Genomic DNA, 21,122 nt, shown 5'->3' with positions numbered 1-21,122 from the left:
CAATTAATACACAACAATGGATATACTTGGTGAGACTAAAAGTTCATCTAGCCTGGAATGGCATTCCCGATAGCAGACAATATCAGACACTTAAAAGCAAGATGAATATGGAAGTGTACTTCCATCACACCCTCCTTACTCTCACCACTCTGCTCCCCAGAGGGTGAATCAGTGACTAACATGCAGACCAGTAAGTTCAATAGCCATCACTGGATCTCTTGTCTATTAATTGTCTAATCCCTCCCTGAAGCAATCTGTGCTGCTTTCCACATCCTTTGGCAACAAACTCTACGACCCTGTATTCCCACACCAGCATCACAGCACCATGCTCTGCACCCTGAGGGATGGGGAGAAGGACCAGCTTGGTTCCTGATGGTGGTACTCTGGAACCAGCTTTCTGTGTCCTACAGTAAAAGCAAGAGGAGGCTGGGCGTGCCACGCAGCATGTCCAAACCACAATGTGGGACAATTTCCTGCTGTTCTGTTCTCTGACCTAGAACACAAATAACCAACAGAAACAGAATTTTGCACTGAAGAGCTGAGGAGCTTTCCAAGAGGCAACCTAAGTACATGCCCTCCTTCCATTTCTAGTGAGCTGTCCTCCCTGAGGGAAATCTATACCTTCACTTCCCTGCCTCACAGGAAAACTCACAGAAGACAAGATCAAGTCACCTGGAGGTGAAATGAAGGCTGATAGAAAGCTGTAACAGTCACAATAAACTTCAGGGGATGGGTACAAGCTGGGGTTAATGTGCAGCCCTCCACCAGGAAGAGCACTTCCTCATGTACTTCTTCGTGGATACTCCCCTGAAGAGTTCTCTTCCCATTTGTCAGCAACCATGTTTGCATAACCCAAGCCAGATGCTACAGTCATCCCAGCTACTCCTTGCACAAGAGTTCTTACCCTGTACAGTCACCATAGCTAAATGAATTGGGGGAGCACCCTGTAACAAGCCCTCATAAGCTCCTCTGGGCACAAACACTTTATTCTTATGCATTTTAGACCATAAATTGGAGACGACAGCAAAGTAATCAGGAGAGTATCATGCTGTGCCTTCTAATTCTCCTGGGCCTCCACTGATTATACAGGAGAAATCCAAGCAGACATGGAATTAAATCACTTCCCTTACATTGGACTAGCCGAAGCTGTTCCTTAAATGACAGATTGCTAACAGCTCCCTTAATGACATCACCCAATATGTCATAAAATTTGCCTGCCAACACTATGGATTTTTTTCCCCCAGTAAAAAACATTCCCTGGCTGTGGAGCAGAAGTTTCATCAACAAAATGTGGCTCAAGAAATAACCTATAAAGGGTTCTCAGTGCATAAAGTAAGTAGTACCCAAAAACTCATTGAAGAATAAAATTATCCTTCTTGGCTCTGCCTTCCTGGAACAGGAAAGCACAGAACATCAGATTTCTAAGTGTTTGTGATTGAAATTATCCATCCACCATCTCTGCAGGTAACTCTAAAATTCACAGCTCAGGAATAGCATCCAGATCTTTGCCAGATTACTACCCTTGGGTAAAAACTGTTATCATCTTATTGCTTTCGTGCTTTTTGGAAGGAAACTCTTCCCAGATGGGTATTAGCATTAGAGAAGAAACAGATATACCTGTAGTACAATAGCAAGGATTATTTACCTGGAGTTTCACTATTATCCCTTTACTTCCAAGCTCACACCAGTTTTTCTGTCAGAACTGCAAGTAAAGTGACAACCAGAGCATACATAGCATGCACAGCCTTTGAGAATTTCTAAAGGACAATGTGCACTTTTTCTCTATTCTTCAGACACCAGGAATCTAGCTTGCAGCAATGCACCACAAACGACTACCCATTTGCTTTTAAAATGGTACAGTGGAACCCACTTAGGCAGCCATCAACCACACTGCACAAAGGGTGCTTAATTGCCCATTCCTGTAATTCTGTGCTACCTGCATTTTCTCCCGAGCACACCTTATGGGAGAATTAGCTCAGCTGCATAGATTGTTTTCAAAAAGGGCAAATATATTTCTAAGAAAAATACTTCAGTAAGTAAAGCCAATAGTGAAGAAGGAGAAAGTCCTCCTTCTTTATCAAGACTTAAACTAAATTTTGATTTATGATGGAGAGCACTGAAAGTCTCCAAGATTTGGTCCTTCTGATCAAGGTGATGTTGCCTCTCTCTACCCAATTGCAGAAAATGAGTGTTGGCTACTGTTCCTCTAAGTCACTCCATAAACAGATCCTCTTCTCTGTGTATGCCATCTTTCCTGTATGCCACCATCTATCCACTCAAAGCAGTCATAGCTGAGCAACCAGAACATGTATAGGAAGAAGGAAAAAGTGCAATGCTAAATCTTGTGGGAACTTAAAGCTAGTGTACTCATCTGCATGGTCCCAGGATGTGGCTTGAATATCTTTGGTAACTCCTTGGGTATCAACTGTACTTCTGTTCCCTGCAGTAATTCTTGCCAACAGAAAACCCTACTGCACGCCAGTATGCTGGGGATGCTGAGAACCAGTGGTCTGAACAATCTGTCACTTGTGTAAGTTCAAAAGAGAATCACTGTGGTTGCACTTGCTGGCACTGTGAGTAAATGAGCCATGAGCTATATATCTGGATATGCTGCAGTTCTTTTCTGAAAGAAAAAGCAAGTCAAAAAGGAAGTGTAACACTCTGCTGAATGCTGAAGTGACCAAATAAATAGGATTAGCTAAACCTTGGTTATCTGTCAGTCATTCATCCCTTTATGAAAGCGGTCCTCTCAGGCCTGCCCATGATGATCATGGCCTCAGTACTTGCTCGTGTTCCTGAACTGATGCATTTCAAGCTATGTCATCTGCTTACGTTATGCAGTCATTTTGGTCTTGACATCCAAGAGAAAAACCTGGTTTGCCCAAATGTGTTGCATCACATGTACTTCCAGTGCATGGAATGAAAGGCTAAAATAATCCCCACGAATTTTGTTCTCAAATTCAGAACTGCACTTCCATGACTGCAAAGTGACAGATGTCAAAACCAAGCTGAGCACCTCATTAATGCAGAGATAAACACACAGAATATGTTGTTTGGAATGGCAACCCAGTGTGTTTATATATGTATGCCACTATTTATCGTCCTACAGATGGTTGCTCACAGTGATGTACATCCACAAACACGTTTAATTTTGCTTTTTCCTATTCTAGGTAATTACCATTTTTCCTTGTTTATACTGACTACTACTAAGACGCCCTAGAGATCTCTGAGTTTTTCTAAAGGTGAGGGATCATGTTACACAAGGTAGACCCAGAATCCACTTGCCATCAGTTCTTTGCAGTAATAACAGCCCGTGCCCATAGAGCACTTTTTAAGGAATTATCTCACTCTCATTTTACAGCCGCAGAAACTCAGAAAGGTGAAATGACTTACCCAAGGTCGCACAGCAGGCTCTGTTCAGTACATAGTTACTATTGTTGCAAATTGGGTAGCTCATCAAGCTCATGCTACTCACACCACTCAAGTAAAATTCAAACAATAATTATTATTTTTACTGCAATTGGCACTGCAGTCAAGGCTGGAGGCCACAATCAGGATTCATCCTATGTGGGGCTCAGTTCAAACATCAAATCAAATCCCATCCCTGCTCCAGGGGGCTTGCAGTCTCAGTAGGGACATAACTCTGTGGGAACACAAAACACAATGGAAAGAGAGGGAAGGAGAGAGGGAGGGACAGAAGGCAGTAACCTGAATGTAAGGTTTCACATGGTTTTGGATAACTGTGAAGTTTGGAAGCTTATTATTACTTACATTATTTAGATGGGTAAGAAATGTAAGCGCATTACTGACAGCCACCTGTCTAGCTACTTAGGTAGCAGTTTATCTTCATAATCTTAATTGTGCAAACACTTTACTTTCACTCCTATGGTCTTTGATTACATTGACAGACAGCAACTGGATCCTACTATTCGCTCGTTGGGGGACTGACTCACACTGCACTAACCCCATACTTACATTACACTGTACTTTCTAAAGAGAGGTATTATATTTAATTTTACAAGTCCCTCTCTAATCTGCTTCCAGGGCAATTCTTGCTATAGGCCTTTTTATACTACATGCGCTTATATATTTTACAGCACATGACAATTTGGTATACTACCTATAAACTTCACTCATGCTAACTTTTACTAATCTCTGCAGTAGTATAATATGTATTAACTCCCACCTTACCATCTGTCACTGCATCCTAATGTGGCTCCACGCTAGCAGTATGTTACGTACCAAATGACCATATAGCCACTCCTCTTCAAAAGGCTTAACTGGATATAAAATTGATTGTACAAAACTTGCTTTATGTTTACATCATAAAGACAAATTTTCTCTTCTTGTGGAGTCACACTGCGTTTCATCTGATGGTACAGCAGGATATTGAACATTACAAGTGTGCAGTGAGATTTTGATATAATGTCATACAATATAAGAATTAATAGCTCCTCTAATACTGAATGGCATAGACACAGTGGGATTATTTTCAAGAGTAAAATTGCTCAGTACTAAGTATTGTTCAATACTAAGGATTGCTGAACATCCTTAGAAATTAACCCCTTCATTTTCTAGTATCTAGTACCTGCTACTCCATTATTTATTATAATGCATGTATTTGTATAAATAATGAAAAAGGGTATACAGGAAATATTTGATTGACATCTGTAACCTCAGATGGGTGGGTATTTTTTCTGGATTTCAATTAAGCCAATCATTTAAAACATGTTTCCAAACGATCAAAGCATGTGCTTAAATCCTTTGCTCAGCTGATGGATTCTTCTGAAACAAACAGGCAGCTTTTCACTGACAGATTCTAGATCAGCACAGTAATACCATTATGTACTCTAGAAGAGCTTGAGAAATCACAAGTTAAATACATTATTTTACAGAACAAAAGAATGAGCATTCATTTACAATGATTCTCCTTGCTCCTATTCTCAATTGGCTAAATCCACATACAAATTAATGACATATCACAATGTCTGTTGAGGATACAACATCAAAAAATAAGGCACTGCAGAACTTACATAAAAAATACTAATGCAATTTGATTTTAGACTATTAAAATTTTTCAGAAAATTGTTAGGTACACATTACTACCTACATTTATTCCTCTCTGACAGGTATCACTGAAGCTCCGCAGAACTGAGGTATTTACTTAAATGATTAGAATCTGACTTTTAGTACTATGATAAATGGAAGCAATAAATAATAACAGCTTTGTTTTGCAATTATCAATACCTATTTTGCAGCTTGTCATACACTATCCACTAATCTCTTCCAGCATCAGGTAATGCAAATTCCTTTTATCATATTTCTGATACCTGTGTTTATGACTCTGCGGCTTTATTTTAATCCCAGACAAAAGCACATTAAAAGCAAACTATGTTTGACAGTATATTGCTAATTTAGAACAAAATACTTTTTTAATCATCCCTAAACTCAACTTTATAAATCCAAGTCACAGGCAAGCGCAATTTAATAAATTACAATGTATGAAAGCATAGCCTGTATCTACATTAGTAAATTGCGTATTGCAACAGAGTGGATCTAGAAAGTGAAACAGTGCTTAGGACCAAATATCCACAACGCATGTGTTTCAGAGGTTTCACTTCAGAGCAGCCCTAGGCTGGTCTGGTAGAAGACACACACATTAGTGGTAGAAGTGCATCAGATGTAGTTCTGGAGGATATCTGGTTCAGTTTATTTAGAAAGAAACCCAGTTTGCGTATCCCAAGACTGCTCCACAATGGGAATCAAATTACAGAAGTTGGGACAACTGGAAGATTAACTTTAAAAATGCACTCCTGACCAAAACTAAAACAATTCTACAGTCAGCCCTGTGGATGGTTCCCTTGCAGATCACTGGCCAAAGCAGGCAGTTTTAACTGGCTGCATAGGCATTCAATCAACTCCAGGATCTTCTCTGAAGGCTTATCCAGATGACAGAACAGCCATGCAACCCACACATGCTGGCTCCAATCAGAACACCTCATATCCAGGGCTAATTAGATGCCTGAGACCAGGCTGGCTCCATAACCACAAAGGGTGGGATTCAGATCCACACTGAGAAACCTAAATGAAAGTGTTTTACAGGCAAGGTAAGAGTAGAAGCTAGAGTTTGATTCACTTGCCAGCACGCTGGTGCCTAATGCCACTTGAGGTGTTCTACTGCTTGTGAAACATTCATGTACAGATGATAGAAAACCTATAGAAGACCTGTGTCCTTCTGGAAAAGCAGTTAGAGGTCAGACAGGATCCTTGAGACATTTTAAGTGCAGACACCTGGATGTAGGCAACTGCTTGATGGCTTGGCCTCCACAGACCGACATTATATCCTAAGACCCTGAACGTTCCTGGATTCACTGCAGAAACACTTGACTGGTCTTGCCAGAGCCAAGTTAGGTCTGCCAAGGCCAATGGTGATACCACCTTACTGCAGTTTGACAGGCTAAGTTAGGTGTGTATAGTCAGGTATTTCACTGCATGTTCTCTGGAACATCCTTGCCGTTCTATCTATGCTTACCCATCAGCTGATGTAGTGTAAAGTAAAATGGAGCTGTCTGTAGAAGTGTGCTTTGCATTTGGCTCAGACTTAATTTGGGAAAAAGCAGCCCTGGGGAATAAAAAAGATTACGCCTCTTGGGAAGAGACAAAAACGCAGTTAGAACTTCCCAGACAACCTCACATTTGCCTCAGCACAATTCCTCCAACATACCATACAATTAAAAATAAATTAAATGTTGTGTTACATATTTAACACTCAGCTATTAAATACACCATTACAGCTTCACATAGAAACTCACTGAATTCAGTAAGGCTAAATTTAAACCCAGATACTTTTACCTGCAGATCCGTCCCTATGGGTGTAAAATCCCAAACAGACATTTTTAAGTATGCACACTGCATGCAATAGCTCTCATAGAAATGTACAAGATCAAAAATATTTCATTTGAATATTTGCCTTATATAGAGTAGTTTGATGCACTGAACACTTGTTTATCTTGTTGACAAAGTGCTCCCTCCTCTCTCTCCCTCTCAAACTGCCACAGGCGGCAGGAAGGGAGGCACAAGGACAGAACTGAGAACTCCATGTTGCTCCGCTTCCCACCCTGCATGAGCGAAGACCACTTGATGATCTCGTTCTTTCTACAACATCCAATGTATTTGACACAAACCTATTCACACAAAAAGAGAAGCATCCAGTAGCATAACAAGATGAAGAGATTTTACATGTTTCTTAGCTATTTAGGAAGACTGTTTACATAGCAGCATGGCATCACAAAATAATTAGGTGCATGGAGAGATACCAAGGGATAACTTCTCGAGGAGACATCCTTAGCAAAACTAGATCTCAGGTTAGTCATAGAACTCGTAATTTGTAAACTATTCTTCCTGAAACCTTGGTATTTTAGAATGTTTTAAAGATTTTTCAACTACTTTCACTTTTAAACATCAGTCTTTAACTGACATAAATTAAATTTTCTTAAAGGAAATTAAATATCCAAGTCACATGTAAATGTTGAATGCAAAGGGAAAATGTGAAGCACATTACTGCAGCAGCTGTTGTTGACACTGTTTTACAGTTTTGCTGGGAATGTAAGGAAAACCCTTGCTTGTTTGGTCAGAATGCCAGGGAGGAATGGAGCCCCAATTGACAGATCTACAGATCTTGGTCACTTTCCGGTTTTAATCTTAGAAGACACTGAGATAGGAGTGATACTGTTTAAAAAACAGAACAAATGGGAGTAGAATAGAAAAGAGCATTCACCTAGATGAATTAGTTCTGAGAAATGAGAAAGAGAGGAACAAGGCATGCTGTTACAAACACTGCATTTTTCAGACACTCATCTGTTTCCAGTGTACAGCTCAGTATTTTATCAAATCTCCTCCCTCTAGAAAGTTGTTGCAGAACTTTGCTGCTCTAATAGTTAGAAACCTTCTTTTAATTTCCACGCTGAAGTAATTTATATCCAGATAATATTAGGAAGCATTTCTTTACAGAACAGGTCATTAGGCGTTGGAATGGGCTGCCCAGGGAGGTGGTGGAGTCCCCATCCCTGGAGGTGTTTAAGAGTAGAGCTGACATAGCGCTGAGGGATATGGTGTAGTTGGGAACTGTCAATGTTAGGTTAATGGTTGGACTGGATGATCTTCAAGGTCTTTTCCAACCTAGACAATTCTGTGATTCTGTGAATATCCATTTGTTCTTTTCCCACCGTTAGCCACAAGTTTAAAATAATTAGTTTTCACTCTACTGTCCATGGACTCAGGAGGGGTTCATAAACTACTACTGTGATTTTTAAAGTGTTGTGAAGCAAAGTAAGCCTAACAGGCTGTAATTTGCTATAACACTATAGGGCATGTAGCATCATCTTTGGAAAAGGTTTAGGAAATCAAACCAAATAAAAGTGAAAATCACTGGCTTAAACAGTTCTCTTCCCTTCCTCTTGTTTTTTAGCCCTTCTGAGAGTTTTTAGACAGCAGTCATGGACATCTTATCAACCTTCCTCTTTCTACATTAAACTAACCAAGCTTTCTGAATTTTCTCCTTGCAAGAAATGCCACCGGTCACTGGTTTTCCTTTTTGCAGCTACTACCATCTCAGTCAGAATTTGACATCAGTGTCCAGAATCCTACATCATCATCACAGTGCATCATGTAATGATGCACATCACAGTGCATCATGTAGTGATGTCAACATTGCCCTAAATCAGCTGGAAATACTTCACAAAATACATGCCAAGATCACATATGCCCTCTTCACATTCGCATTACATTGATGTCCCATTGCCATCCTTGGGTGAACAGATATACTCAGGTTCTTTCTTCATTCATTGTTAATCGGTCCTCAGCTGCATGGTCTTTCATTCTGCACCAGTGAGTCCACACCACCACTATCACCTCACGCCTCAAGGTTGACAAACAGTGAAGTGTCAGCTTGGAAATAACTGTTGGTGAGCCAGCTGATGATGCCATACTAGCTGATAAATCAGATCAAATACAAATGCCTGACATGAACTAAATGCAAGTGATTGTGGCTGGTAAGCCATCAGCATGTTTGGACTATTTTGGACTATATTTTTCTAGTACAATGACCATGAATTGCCATTTCAAGCTTTTTATTTTATTGATGTTCTAATATAACTTCACCAGTAATAGGAACACTAAATACTAAGACACAGCAACCAAGTAATAATTAACTTTCTTTAGAGGAACATAAAGTTACAGGGATGAATAATTTTATTTGCATGGAAAGTCTAATACTTCTCTCATGAAATTAATCTTAAAACTTTGAATTAACTCTTTGCGAAGCTACACTGAATGTCTCTCAAGTGAAGACTCAATGCATAACAGTCTTCTAGTGTTCAAAGATATATTAGCCAAGTTGAAGATACCTGAAGGAAATCTGATCTTGAAACACACAGTCTACATCAGAGAGAAGATTCATTTATGGTTTTTAGGTTCATGGGCAACATGCTCCCACTATCTCTAGGTGAAAAATTTTTTTGTTGCTTGTTCTACATTTTTGATCACTTCTTGCCAAACGTTACAACCATCTTTCCTTTTCAAGGTCTTTACTAAGTCTAGTTTCAAAGCAAACTACACTTCATGCAAATTTTTCATCCACAGATTTTTTGTTAAACAAAGAATATCAGAAATCAATACTATGGCGCTGAGTTGCAGTTAAAAATTGGTTTAAATTAAAGGACTAAATCCCGTGTCACCTTAACTTTCCTGCATGGATAATTCTTGAGCTCTTCATTTTCAGACTTCGCTACATATTGGTTACGTCTACGCAGATAAATTAAGCAGGGCCAGGGAGCATTCCCAGGCATTGAAACTCAACTGTTTAAGCTATTAAATTGTTAGAATTGTCCCACAGCATGTGTCACAGGAGTGGTTTTAGTCTGTTCCAACTAACAGTCTTCCAAAATATTGCCAGGGCACATGCAAATTAGGACATGCCAGGAATGTTTCCCAACAGGCAGTATGAGTCCAGTGACCCAGTTTTAGAAGGTAAAAAATGTAATAGTATGGACACTGGCCAGTGTGCCAGCTGACAATGCACCAGAGGGTAGTTCTGGACATGCTTAATTTGCAGGTACAAGCATAGCCACTGCATCCCTCTCTTGGGCCCTGGCAAGTTGAGGAGATGACTTGATATGGAAATGTCTGAGCCTAACTTTGAAAACTGTTGATCTCCAAGAAGCATGGGATCATTTATGTAGGTGTTCCACGCTTACATGCTGTCCTCTGGGCTCTTGCAAAACAACCCTCTCCAAGACACCTCTTGCCCACATCAAGAGACTCCATGTTACAAAGAGCTGAGGAGCGTTCGCTTTTCTGCAGCCACTCCAGAAGCCTGTTACTGCAGAGGAAGAGGCAGGAGGTCAGATGGGAGGAAAATATACTGCTGCTAGCCCGCCCTCCTCCCCCTCCCTGCTAAAACCTTCCCTGATTTTAAGAGACCTTTTCCTATTTTATTCACACTTCTGCTGCACACAAAGTTCATCACAACAAATAAAGTATTGTAGGGCGGAGGTTGCAGAGGTACTGTCTAGCACAGCAGTACAAGACACATTCTGACCATGTTAATCGCATGAGATCACTCACCTTATGCAATGAACTTCTACAAGTAAGGTGCACGACTTCTGACTTTTAGCAGTAAACAAAAGAACCTCCCAAGGTTTCACAAGTAGTGTTTTCTATACCTCTCAACTCAGAATATTTGTCTTTGACCTTGGAAGTACAGCATGTCTAGCTTCCTTCTCTATAAACTTTTCCCTTTGAAAGATAACCAGAAAAATAAGGAAAGTGGAATGTGTGACAACTCATCAACTGTTTGTAATAATTTATTTCAAACAGTTTATTCAGTAGCTCTCTCCTTCTGATGCAGTCTCAATTACTTGATTGAATAATATTCTCTGAAATAGCACATGATGTGCTTGTGTCAAAGAGGCTCTCCACAGAGGCCATCAGCTACCTTTTAAAATCAATGAAATTCATAAATTTGCATCTGGCTTCTCAAGGAGAAAATAAAGGAACCTTTTCCCCCGGTATGTATGACCTTCTCATTCTAAGGCCAGCTTGTTTCAAGTCTTCTGCATCTCTGAATGCCAACATGAAGATGGATAATATCTTTCTTAGAATAGATAGATCTTGAAGTCTATTATATTCCCCTTCTTAAGGATTCTAGCCATAATTCTCTCTTAGTAATTGGGATTTGCACACTGTTCCACACAGTAATGCATATTCTAGCTATTCACTCTGTCATGCTGCCACTGCATTTTTAACAATGCTGATAGCAACCGATGTTATCGAATTCTGCAGACTTTTCAGGCTCTAGGCTTGTTCATATCTTTTTTTTCATTTCACCATTACTGAGCAAAAATGTTTTTATTTTTTCCTTTGTGATGCCTCACTACTGTGACCCTGCCATTCCTCACAGCTGGATCTTGTTCATTTTCAAATATTGAGTCCACACTGTCTGATCACACCACAGATTTTCTGTTCTGATACGTTTGCTGTCTTTATGTTTGCAAGATCAAAGCTAATGCTGTTTATACCAGAGTGCTAAAAAGGTTCACTTCTCAAAAGGTAAAATAAACTTAGTGTTTGAAATCTAGCTGATAATATCCGTATGTTTCTCCTCTTCCTGGCTTCATTTTCCCATATAGCAATTTTAATTAAACTTTTAGAAGGAATTTTTGAAAGAACTCAGCAGCAGCTGTATCATATGCCAGTAAAGCCCCTTCAGGTGCAAGAAAGTTGAGCTGTGCCAACAGCAGTTGCTTTCCAAAACTCCACTCCCATTTCTCTTTCACAATGGTATTTGAGTTCTCGGCTCCCCACATTTCAATAGGTGATACTCTCCTCTTTTAATTTCTTTCCCAGTTTCTTTCTCCCCTACCATATATCTTTTTTTTCAGTGAAATGGAATTCGTCCTCAAACTGCCTTGATAACTTCATGCATTTTCTCTTATATCTTACTATTCTGTTATCTTAGTGTTTTTCAAACAGAGGACCACTGCCCCCAGGATGTTAATAAAAGGCAATTGGAAGAGTTACAAGATGCTGAAATTTTTATTACACTCTAAAACAAAAGAAAATATCTTTTCTCCATTCCCAAAACCCCTTTATCCTTCAAAAACAAGTTTTGTTATCAAAATCTCAAATCACTCATACAAATAATGACATACACTTCTTACATGATACATTTTATCCAGGTTCCCTCTGGGATCAAGACTGATGCGCCTGTGTGATTTTGAGCCTGATGACCAATTTCAACCAAATTTGACTGATGCTACAAGCATCCAAGATACTAAACTTCTGCAAGTTCTGTGAAAAAGCTGGTTCCTGGGCAGAGCAGAACAGATCCTGAATTCCCACCAGTGAAAAGACAGGGATAGTTTATCCTTCAACAAATCTAGGTGGCAACTTGAGGACATCAAATCAACATACAAATAGCTTTCTGCCAGCTATTACACAAGCTGTGTCCTTGACAACTACATAGATGAAGAGCCTGTGAGGAGTCAGAGAGTTTAGCTACCAAAGGCAAGGGATGATGAGATGCAGGAGAGAACATTTGCTATTGTAGGCACAGGATATTTGGGGAAAGAAATTACTTGATGAGGGGATACTGGGGCACAGCATTCCTCCCTCATTTCCCCTGTTCACAGGATACACCTTTTACCTTCATTTTTACAGCCAAAGCATGAAATCCATGAAAATGTTTACTTCAAACAAAGTAATGAAACCAAAGAGTCTGCACAGCCCCATCACTCATTTCACCCGCAACTTTCCAATAAAACCTTCAGTTCTTTATCTTTCCAACCTATCCAGCTAACCTGCCAACTCACATTAGGACACGAGGACTTCCCAAGCCAGTATGGCAATACTCTGCGCAGCCAGCATCACAGCAGCAGAGCGGAGGCTACCACGGGGCGCTCCAAGCCCAAGGATGAGGGAGGCCCTGGGGATCTCTATTAAGCCCGACGGGAAACTTTCCTCTGGAGCAGAATGGACAAAAAATCATACTGGCAGCATGATTTCTCCTCTGCGAAAAATAAGCACATGCACCAGGCCCACTTGAATTAGGAGATGTCCGTATAGGCTTGATAAGACAGTCTATTTGTTGGCAAGCAGTGCACTCAGCTCTTTCCCTGCTTCCTGCCAGCCTACACAGCTCCAGCACCCCATTTCCCCAAGATGCAGAGGCAATCCTCATTTTACCACGGTCAGAGCCTTCAGTGTCCCCGATTTTTTACAATTTTCTCCCCAAAGGTCTGACACCCACTACTGCTCACAGATCACTGAAAAACCTCAGTTGCCTCACGCTGTGGGTGGGGTGGGGGTGTTAATGCTTTTATTAAAGTCAGCATCAATGCTGAAACTCAGTTCAAAAACTTGCTCAATGTTCCTGGACTGGCCTTCCTCTCCCTTTGGCCTCCTGCACGCCTCTCGCTTTACGACTGGGGTACATGGTGGAAACAAAAGCTTGCAGCAGTGTTGATTAAGGTCCTTTATTCTGGTTAGTTAGGCCATGCCTCTTAGAAAGAGGCACACAATCTTACATAAAGACTTTTAAGTGAAGAAGAAACCACTGTAAAGATAATTAACAAATTAAACTTAACAGGTTACACATGTATATACGTCATGGCTAATGCAATTTGTGTAACTTCAGCTTCCAAACACAGCATTTGTCAAGTGAAGGAGCACTGCATGACTTGAAATCTCCCCCTGTAGGTCCTCATACACCACAATTTGTCAATTTTTAATCTTCTTTTGAATAGCAAGAAAATTCATCCTTTTAGCTCTTCCTCTTTCACTTATTTACATCAGTCCCAAAATCCTTTCTACTTTATACTTGAAAGGGAGTCTTGACAGATGTTTGACCTGGACAGAGTGGGCACGGGAACCACTGCGGGCGATGGCAGTCCCATTTTTTGCACACACATTTAGGGACCGTGCTGTACTTTTTAAGAGCAGCACTGCAGTGAGAACTCACATGCAGATGCCCATCTACCACAGCCTCTAATTTATCTTCTAAATAACTGTTTTCCATAGCGTGTAATTTCCACAATTCAGTAGGACGCCTCCTACATTTTGATCCCCAGAAGTCTTACACTGCATTTGGTATATTAAAGTACAGGCTGTTGAAGCAAGCCCAGGTTATTATGACATCCAAAAATCAGTCTGTGGAATTAGCTATCCTTACTATAATTTATTAAACAAATAATTTTTGTGCCACCTGCAAAGTTCAGCAGCCATAAATGTGTATTACTCTCCCAACTAATTGTTAAGGAAACTGAGGCTACAAACAAGATCCTTGTCTGACTCCACTAGACACCCTGCTCAAACACTGGTGCAAAACTGGTTTTTTTTTCCAGCCTTCTGGAGTTTACCCCTATACCAAGATCTGACAAACAGCAGTAACAAAGGCTCTGAGAGCATCAAGGTCAAGCCTTTTAAAACTTATATAAAAGTCACCTGGTCCTGCAGACTGATTTCAAGTATAAAGGCAAACAACACAGCTGCAATGAAGAATTTTCATTCTGAAACAATTCCCTGTTTTAAATGAACTTTTAACTGTGGCATGTAATAACCTCTCTCTTATGGCTGCTTTGACTCCAAAGAACTAGCAACTGAGTAACATGAAACCAGTTTTAAAAACAGGTTCAAAACAGGTCCAGGGAAAACCTGGGGAACCACAGAAAGACCACATAAATTGGTAAGGACTATGAAAGACAACAGAGTATGTCAGCACATGCACAAACATGGCATATTTTTGTGATGAAAGGAAGAGAGTAAGGTAGGACCAACACACCTATTTCAAGTAATTTTTCGCAAAACTACTAGAGTTCTCCAAAGAAGTAAAGAATAATGCGTACCATGGACATTTTCATTAACGAAGTCCACTTGGATTTCCAAAAGACATTAGATAATCTGTCATTCATAAGTCTTAAAAAAACTAAACTCCGAGAGGATAAAAATAAATGCCCTTGCAAGGATAAATAATTAGAAACAGATGGTAGGAGAATACTGTCAGTTTTCCAAGTGGAGAGAGGTCAATGGTGGAGTCCTGCAGGGATCTGTGCTGGAACTTGGGAGCTGCTCACTTATTTATAAATGAGCTGGAAAACGGGGTAAATGGTAAGGTTACAAAGTTTGCTGCTGATACTTGTTCAGGGTAGCTAAGATAAGGGCTGACTATGAAGAAAGACTTAACAATACTGAGTGACTAGGCAATAAAAAGGCAAATTAAAGTCAGTGTAGATAAACAAATACGAAGTAGTTTCTTTGAGGGAAAAAAAACCTAGCTATACAAAGTGATGTGCTCTAAGGTGTCTACTACCTCTTCAGGACTGAGATCTTGGGGTTATAATAGGTAGTTCTGTGAAAACATCAGCCCACTGTTCACTAACAGTGAAAAGTGAGTATTAGAAATTACTAGGAAAGGAACAAAGAATGAAAGACAGAATATTATTATGCCACTGTATAAACAGCTGGTTTTTCTGTCTTGACTATTGTGTGTAGTTCTGGTCCCATCACCTCTGGAAGGATACAGTAGACTAGAAATGGCTGCGGGCAGGGCAGCAGGGATGATCACAGGCATGGTACAACCTAACAACTAAGGAATGACTAAGAAGCCAAAGATTCATCAGGTCTCAAAAACAGTTAACTAAGTGGATACAGCAAAGGTGTAATCAGGACAAGAACAGGGAAGGTGTCTGAGAGTCCCCAGTTCACAGTGTCTTCTAGTACATGAGCTGGGGGGATCAAATGAAATGGGCAGGTACAAGGTTTAAAACATAAAAAACCTACTGAACCTTCACACAACACATATTAAGCTGTGAAACTCCTTGCTCTGTAAACGCTAAAAGTTTACATAGGTTCAAAAAATGACCAAAGTCATAAAAAAGAAATTCCAGCAAGAGCTTTTAAATGCCAAGACTTATCTCAAGAAATCCCTAAACACAAGTGCTGAAGGACAGAGAGTACTGAGGGCAAAATGAGCTTTTGCTACTCTGATGCTTCTATGGGCTAACGTTATAAACCACTGTCAGAGATCACTGGACTAGATTGGTCTGTGGTTTGACAAAGTACAGAGGTTTTACATTGTTTTGTTCAACTGTCCTCTTATTGTGGGCACAGGCTTAGGCATCTCCAGCAAAACACATATGTTGGTTTCATCCTACTTGTCCATAGGACACTTCCACACCTTTCTTTTGCTTTCTCTACTTTTCATGGAACTTTCCTTCTACTTTCCTGTAACTTGCAACATCCTAGTAAAGAAAAAAAGAAATGACAAATGTCTAATAATGAAAAAAATCACAACAGAACTGAAACGTTCAATTTATTTAACTTATAAATTAATGAATCTCAAGAAATACCTTTAATTGTGAGGTTTCTTGCAAATTTTAAATGTAGGGTAGTAAAAAGCAGTAATACCTAATTTCTAATGCTTTCACTAAGTGTTTGTGTTCATGCAGCTGCTCAAATTCGCTAAGTGTACATGCAAGTGTACATATAATTTTGAAACTGCAGAAGGGGAGGCTAGGGGATGGAGAACGAGGCTGCCAACACCGGCTCTCAAGATATCAAGTGTACCCTGACAGCATTATGCACACGGAACAAAACCAGCAGTCTAAGCCATGGCAAAATTGTAAGGGAGTCTAATGTATGTTGTCCTCATATACACAAAGGAAATAGCTTTTTTCCTAGGATTTTTCTGCTTAATCATAGACATGATTAGACAGCAACAAGGATTGAAAAGGCATGTGTCCAAGATATTGTTTATCTTTTCCTTATTTAAAAAACCTCTTCAAAACAAGAGCTATATCATGCTGACAATTTATAATGACTCATGCAGGACAGAATGTGATCAAAAGCTTTCTTTTAAAAAAAATTGTTCTTGAGCTTTTATTTGCAGTCCTAAATCAAGCATGATCCCACGTCAGAAAACTGCTTCTAAGGAGACTTAAATTACATCAATTTTAAGTATTATTGTATGATCTAACTGAATGCTAACACTACTAAGGTACATAATAGCAAGCAAAATCAAAGCTATACTCACATACTTGTTTATTTTACTACTTCAGGTTCAATCTTGTTCCTGTACTACACAGAACTACATGCATATGTAGGTGACATTACTGTATTGTTATTTGTGAGAAAAGCATCTTAAGCTTATTATTGCCTATTACTTATACTCTCAAAACAGGAAAATAATAACAGAAGTAGGTCGTATAGCTCATAGAAAACCTGTCAGAACTCATTATAACTCTCTTGACCTGCACATTTTATTCTAAGTTTTCCTTCTGTCCCACCACCATTCCTTTCTTCTTCAAAGGATGCAACGCAAACCAATACAGATTTTCTGGTAGTCTTCTCTCCCTTTGAGGAAACTTTTTTGGGGTAATACAGAAATCAACAGTCAGGTAAATGCTGAATTAAGGCACGACATTCAGCAAACAACAAAGTCAGGCTCTTTCAACACCCAACATTGTTCCAGTTCTTCCAGACCATTCACGTACAAACCAGGAAAGATGGCCAATAACAACTTGGTTATACATGTATTCCCCTATTGTTTTAATTTTGGAGGTAAGTAGTCTGAAAAGTGATTCTGCTGCTGACGTAAAACTCCTTTTGTTGACTTCTAATGCTAACAGTGCATCTAGCCACCTGGAAGATGACAAAAATTCTGTCTTATTTTGCATGAAAACATATCTTTGGTGTCACACCTGCACATGTGCAGCATGGTATAAACTGGTTGGGCTCCTGTAGACCAGCTGCATGCAGTGGTTTCTTAAACACTATTATTCACCTGTGCAGAAATGCAGCAAAGGAATCAGATTCATTCTTACCTACTTTGCACTAGCTTCTGCTGGCATGAAGCACTGGAACCATATAAATAAAACACCGTTATCCCTGATGTTGAAAAGTGTAAGGGATTTGGAAATTGTGCTGTCCTACTGCATACTGGACGTGAACAGAACAGGCTGAGGATGCACCAAACCAGTGCCACCTTTTACCAGCGGAGCCATAAGGAGAGGAGACAGCTGAAAGCAGAAGTCCTTAATGGAGCAGAGGAGACGTCAGTGGTGCAAAGATGAAACAGTTTGCTCTGCCTGGAGCCAAGTGACATGACTGTGTACAATAAATAAGACCATATCAGAATGCGTGTTACTGAACAAAGTAGCCACCAGCATCGAAGAGGATTCCCAACGCAGAGATATGAACTGAAACCTAGTCTCATTGGAATCGAGGAAAAATCTACCAACCTCAAGTGACTGCAGATCAATCCCCAAGAAAGAAACCGTGTGGAAACTTAAGTGACAGAAACAGCATAAAAATATGTATCACACACATAAAAACAGCATCGCAGAGAGAAATGGTTAAAGCTGTTTCACACAAACCAGAAATTTCCACTAAGCCTCATGGACTACGTAGCAAATTGAATAATGCTGAAGCTGCTCAGCAAACAACTCAGAACAATTATTGCTCGGAAACTGAAATGAATGTAGGTCAATTAAGGGGACTGAAAAAGTGATTGTGAACCCATTTTGGAGACATTTTGCTCCGTTTCCCTAACAGCTTATTCCTGCAGAGCGAGAACTTCTCATTTTAAGAATATTATTGGGAGGAGAAGCAGAAAGTATGCTTTGATTTTAGACTTTTATTTTCCAAATTATGGAAGAATCGATCTTTTCTATCTTACTAAAACTGATTTTATCACTATCTCAACTCTACAGACCATTCTGTTCTCCTCCTCTGCCTCCCAGCTGCACACAAATCACCAGTTCTACACTAACTCCGAGGGAAAGCTGTGTTGGAAATGCAAAAAGGGATGTCCTGGTGTTCTCCCTCTTTCTTATCATGTGCTTTCCCCTGGGAGACACTGGATGTGATGGAGAAAGTCAAATGAAGTCAGAAGACCTTCTGAGTCAAAACCAGCAACTGAAATGGATTTTTCTTTACGCTCGTAAGATACAAAGGAAAATAAACCTTGTGAACAGGTGGTACAGACCCCAACCAAAACTCATGCACGTAACATGCAATGACCTCAGCTGCCCTTCCAGTTGGCCAACAAAAGACCTCGCCATCCCCTCCCGCTGAACCGAAGTGGGCTCTGCCTTGACCAGGCAGAAACCTGGGCTCAGTACTAACCTTCAACAGGCTGGCAGTTGCCCTCACCCCCCGTCGCCTGCTCGAAGTGCCCCCGGCCCCCACTGCCATTTTCTCCTGACCTTTAGCGACAGACCGAGCGCTGGAGGGCTGCCTGGGGCTGCCGCTGCCCGCCAACCCTCCCTGGGACTGTCTGACGCTCACGGGTCGGCTCGCAGGCCGAAGCGGGGCAATTTCTCCGGGCAGCCCCGCTCCTCGGCCGTGCGAGGGGCTGAGGGCTGAGCCTGACCTCGGCCCACGCCCGCTCCCCACGCGGGCGGTGGGGCGGCCGCGGGCAGGCACCGGCACCGCTCTGCAACGCTGCTGATGCGCCCCGGCCCCCCCTCCCCCAGCGGCACCTCCCCGCCTGCCCCGGCGGGGCACCCCGGGCCCGCGCCGCCCGCCGTCCCCCCTACCCCCTCCCGGCCCGGGCGGCCGCCGGCGCCGCAAGTTTCTCCAGAGCCGCCCGCGCCCCCCGCGGGGCCGGGCCGGGCCGGGCAGGACAGGGCCGGGCAGGGCGGCGCGGAGCCCCGCCAGGGCCGGGGCCGCTGCCCCCACTCACCGGAGGTCAGCTGCATCCAGGCACAGATCTTGTAGACGGTGGCTGTGTTGCAGAAGAAGAAGAGGATGAAGCAGACGATGCAGGCGATGATGAGCATCATCGAGAGCCCGATGAAGAAGGAAGCGGCTTTGAAGGCTCCCGAGGGCAGGCTGGAGAAGTCCGTGAAGCTGCCCCGGCAGGTGAGTTCCCGGCTGAAGCCGTTGCCGATGCAGTAGTGGAAGAGCCCGAAGTAGCCCGCCTGCGGGGTGTCCACGCCGTCCCCGATCCAGTAGGGCTGGATGAAGCACACCACGTTGACGATGGCAAAGCAGATGGTGAAGATGGCCCAGAGCACGCCGATGGCCCGCGAGTTCCGCACGTAGTTGGTGTGGTAGATCTTGGCCGCCTCCTGAGCCGGGAGCATCCCCGCTGCTGCCGCTCCTGACGAGCCTGCTCCTGTCGCCGCCGTCCCTGCAGCCGCTCCGGGCATCCTCGCCGAGAAGATCCCCCCTCCCCTTCCTCCTCCTCCTCCTCCTCCTCCTCCTCCTCCTCCTCCTCTCTCCTCCTCCTCCCTGCTCGCTCCGCTCGACGCGACGCGCTCCGCCGCCGCCGCTGCGTGCGAGAGCCGGCGAGCCCCTCCGCCGGGCTTCAGCGGCTCCGCGCCAGCAGCAGCAGCAGCAGCAGCGGCGGCGGCGGCAGCACCAACACGGGCCGCCGCCGCCTATCGGGGCGCAGCGCCGCCGGCCGCCGCGCACCGCCCGCCCCGCAGCCCGCCCTCCCGCCGCCGCCCGTGGCTCCTCGCCGCGCCGGGCGCCAGCCGCCACAGCGCCCGCCGCGGGTCCGGCGGCGCCCCGCCGCCCTGCGCAACCGCCGGCGGGCGGGGGCACCGGTGAGGCGCCGGCCCTGAGGAGAGGCGGTGGCGAGGGCGGGGGCCGAGGGGCCGCTGGCGCCCTTTCGGCGGGCGGCAGGCGCAAGGGCGGGAAGGGCGAGCCCGGCGGGCGGCGGCGGCGCTGCGGCCGCGGCCTCCCCTCGGCCCCTCCGCCGGCGGGCTCCCGGCGCGCCTCGCCCGGGCGGGGTGGCGGCTGCCTGGCTGAGCTGCGCGTCCCGGGAGACACGTGCGGGCAACGGATTTTAAAGTTTAAAACGTGTGTGTGTGGTTTCTCCGTTCCCTCACAAAACACTGGTCTGTCTTCTGCCGGGGGCCGTAGCTGTCGAATCCCCCCCGGGTGGTGGGGTGAGCAGCGGCCTCCTGTCCCGGCACGGGTGGAGCCCGGCGGCGCTTGTCTCCCGCCCGAAGCAAACCAACGCTGGGGCCAAGTCTTGAGCCTGGGGAGCGTGGAGATCATCAGGGGCTGCTCCTCACCTCCGGAGGTGGGATGGCGGCCGTGCAGAAGACCACCGCCGT

The 21,122-nt window shown here is 43.1% G+C and overlaps 1 protein-coding gene across 2 annotated transcripts in view; it reads right to left on the bottom strand.

Moving 5' to 3' along the window:
- LHFPL3 (LHFPL tetraspan subfamily member 3) overlaps positions 1 to 20,207 on the bottom strand; it is a 263,972-nt gene extending 243,765 nt beyond the window's left edge. For both annotated transcript variants that reach the window (XM_074869933.1, XM_074869932.1), the window contains exon 1: positions 19,739 to 20,207. In XM_074869933.1, the coding sequence (XP_074726034.1) occupies positions 19,739 to 20,207 (469 nt within the window). The remainder of the gene's footprint in view (positions 1 to 19,738) is intronic.
- Positions 20,208 to 21,122: the final 915 nt, after the last annotated feature.

The sequence above is a fragment of the Strix uralensis genome, chromosome 5, assembly GCF_047716275.1.
Source record: "Strix uralensis isolate ZFMK-TIS-50842 chromosome 5, bStrUra1, whole genome shotgun sequence".
In the NCBI taxonomy this organism is placed as follows: Eukaryota; Metazoa; Chordata; class Aves; order Strigiformes; family Strigidae; genus Strix; species Strix uralensis.
This window is presented reverse-complemented; position numbering and strand designations above follow the sequence as displayed.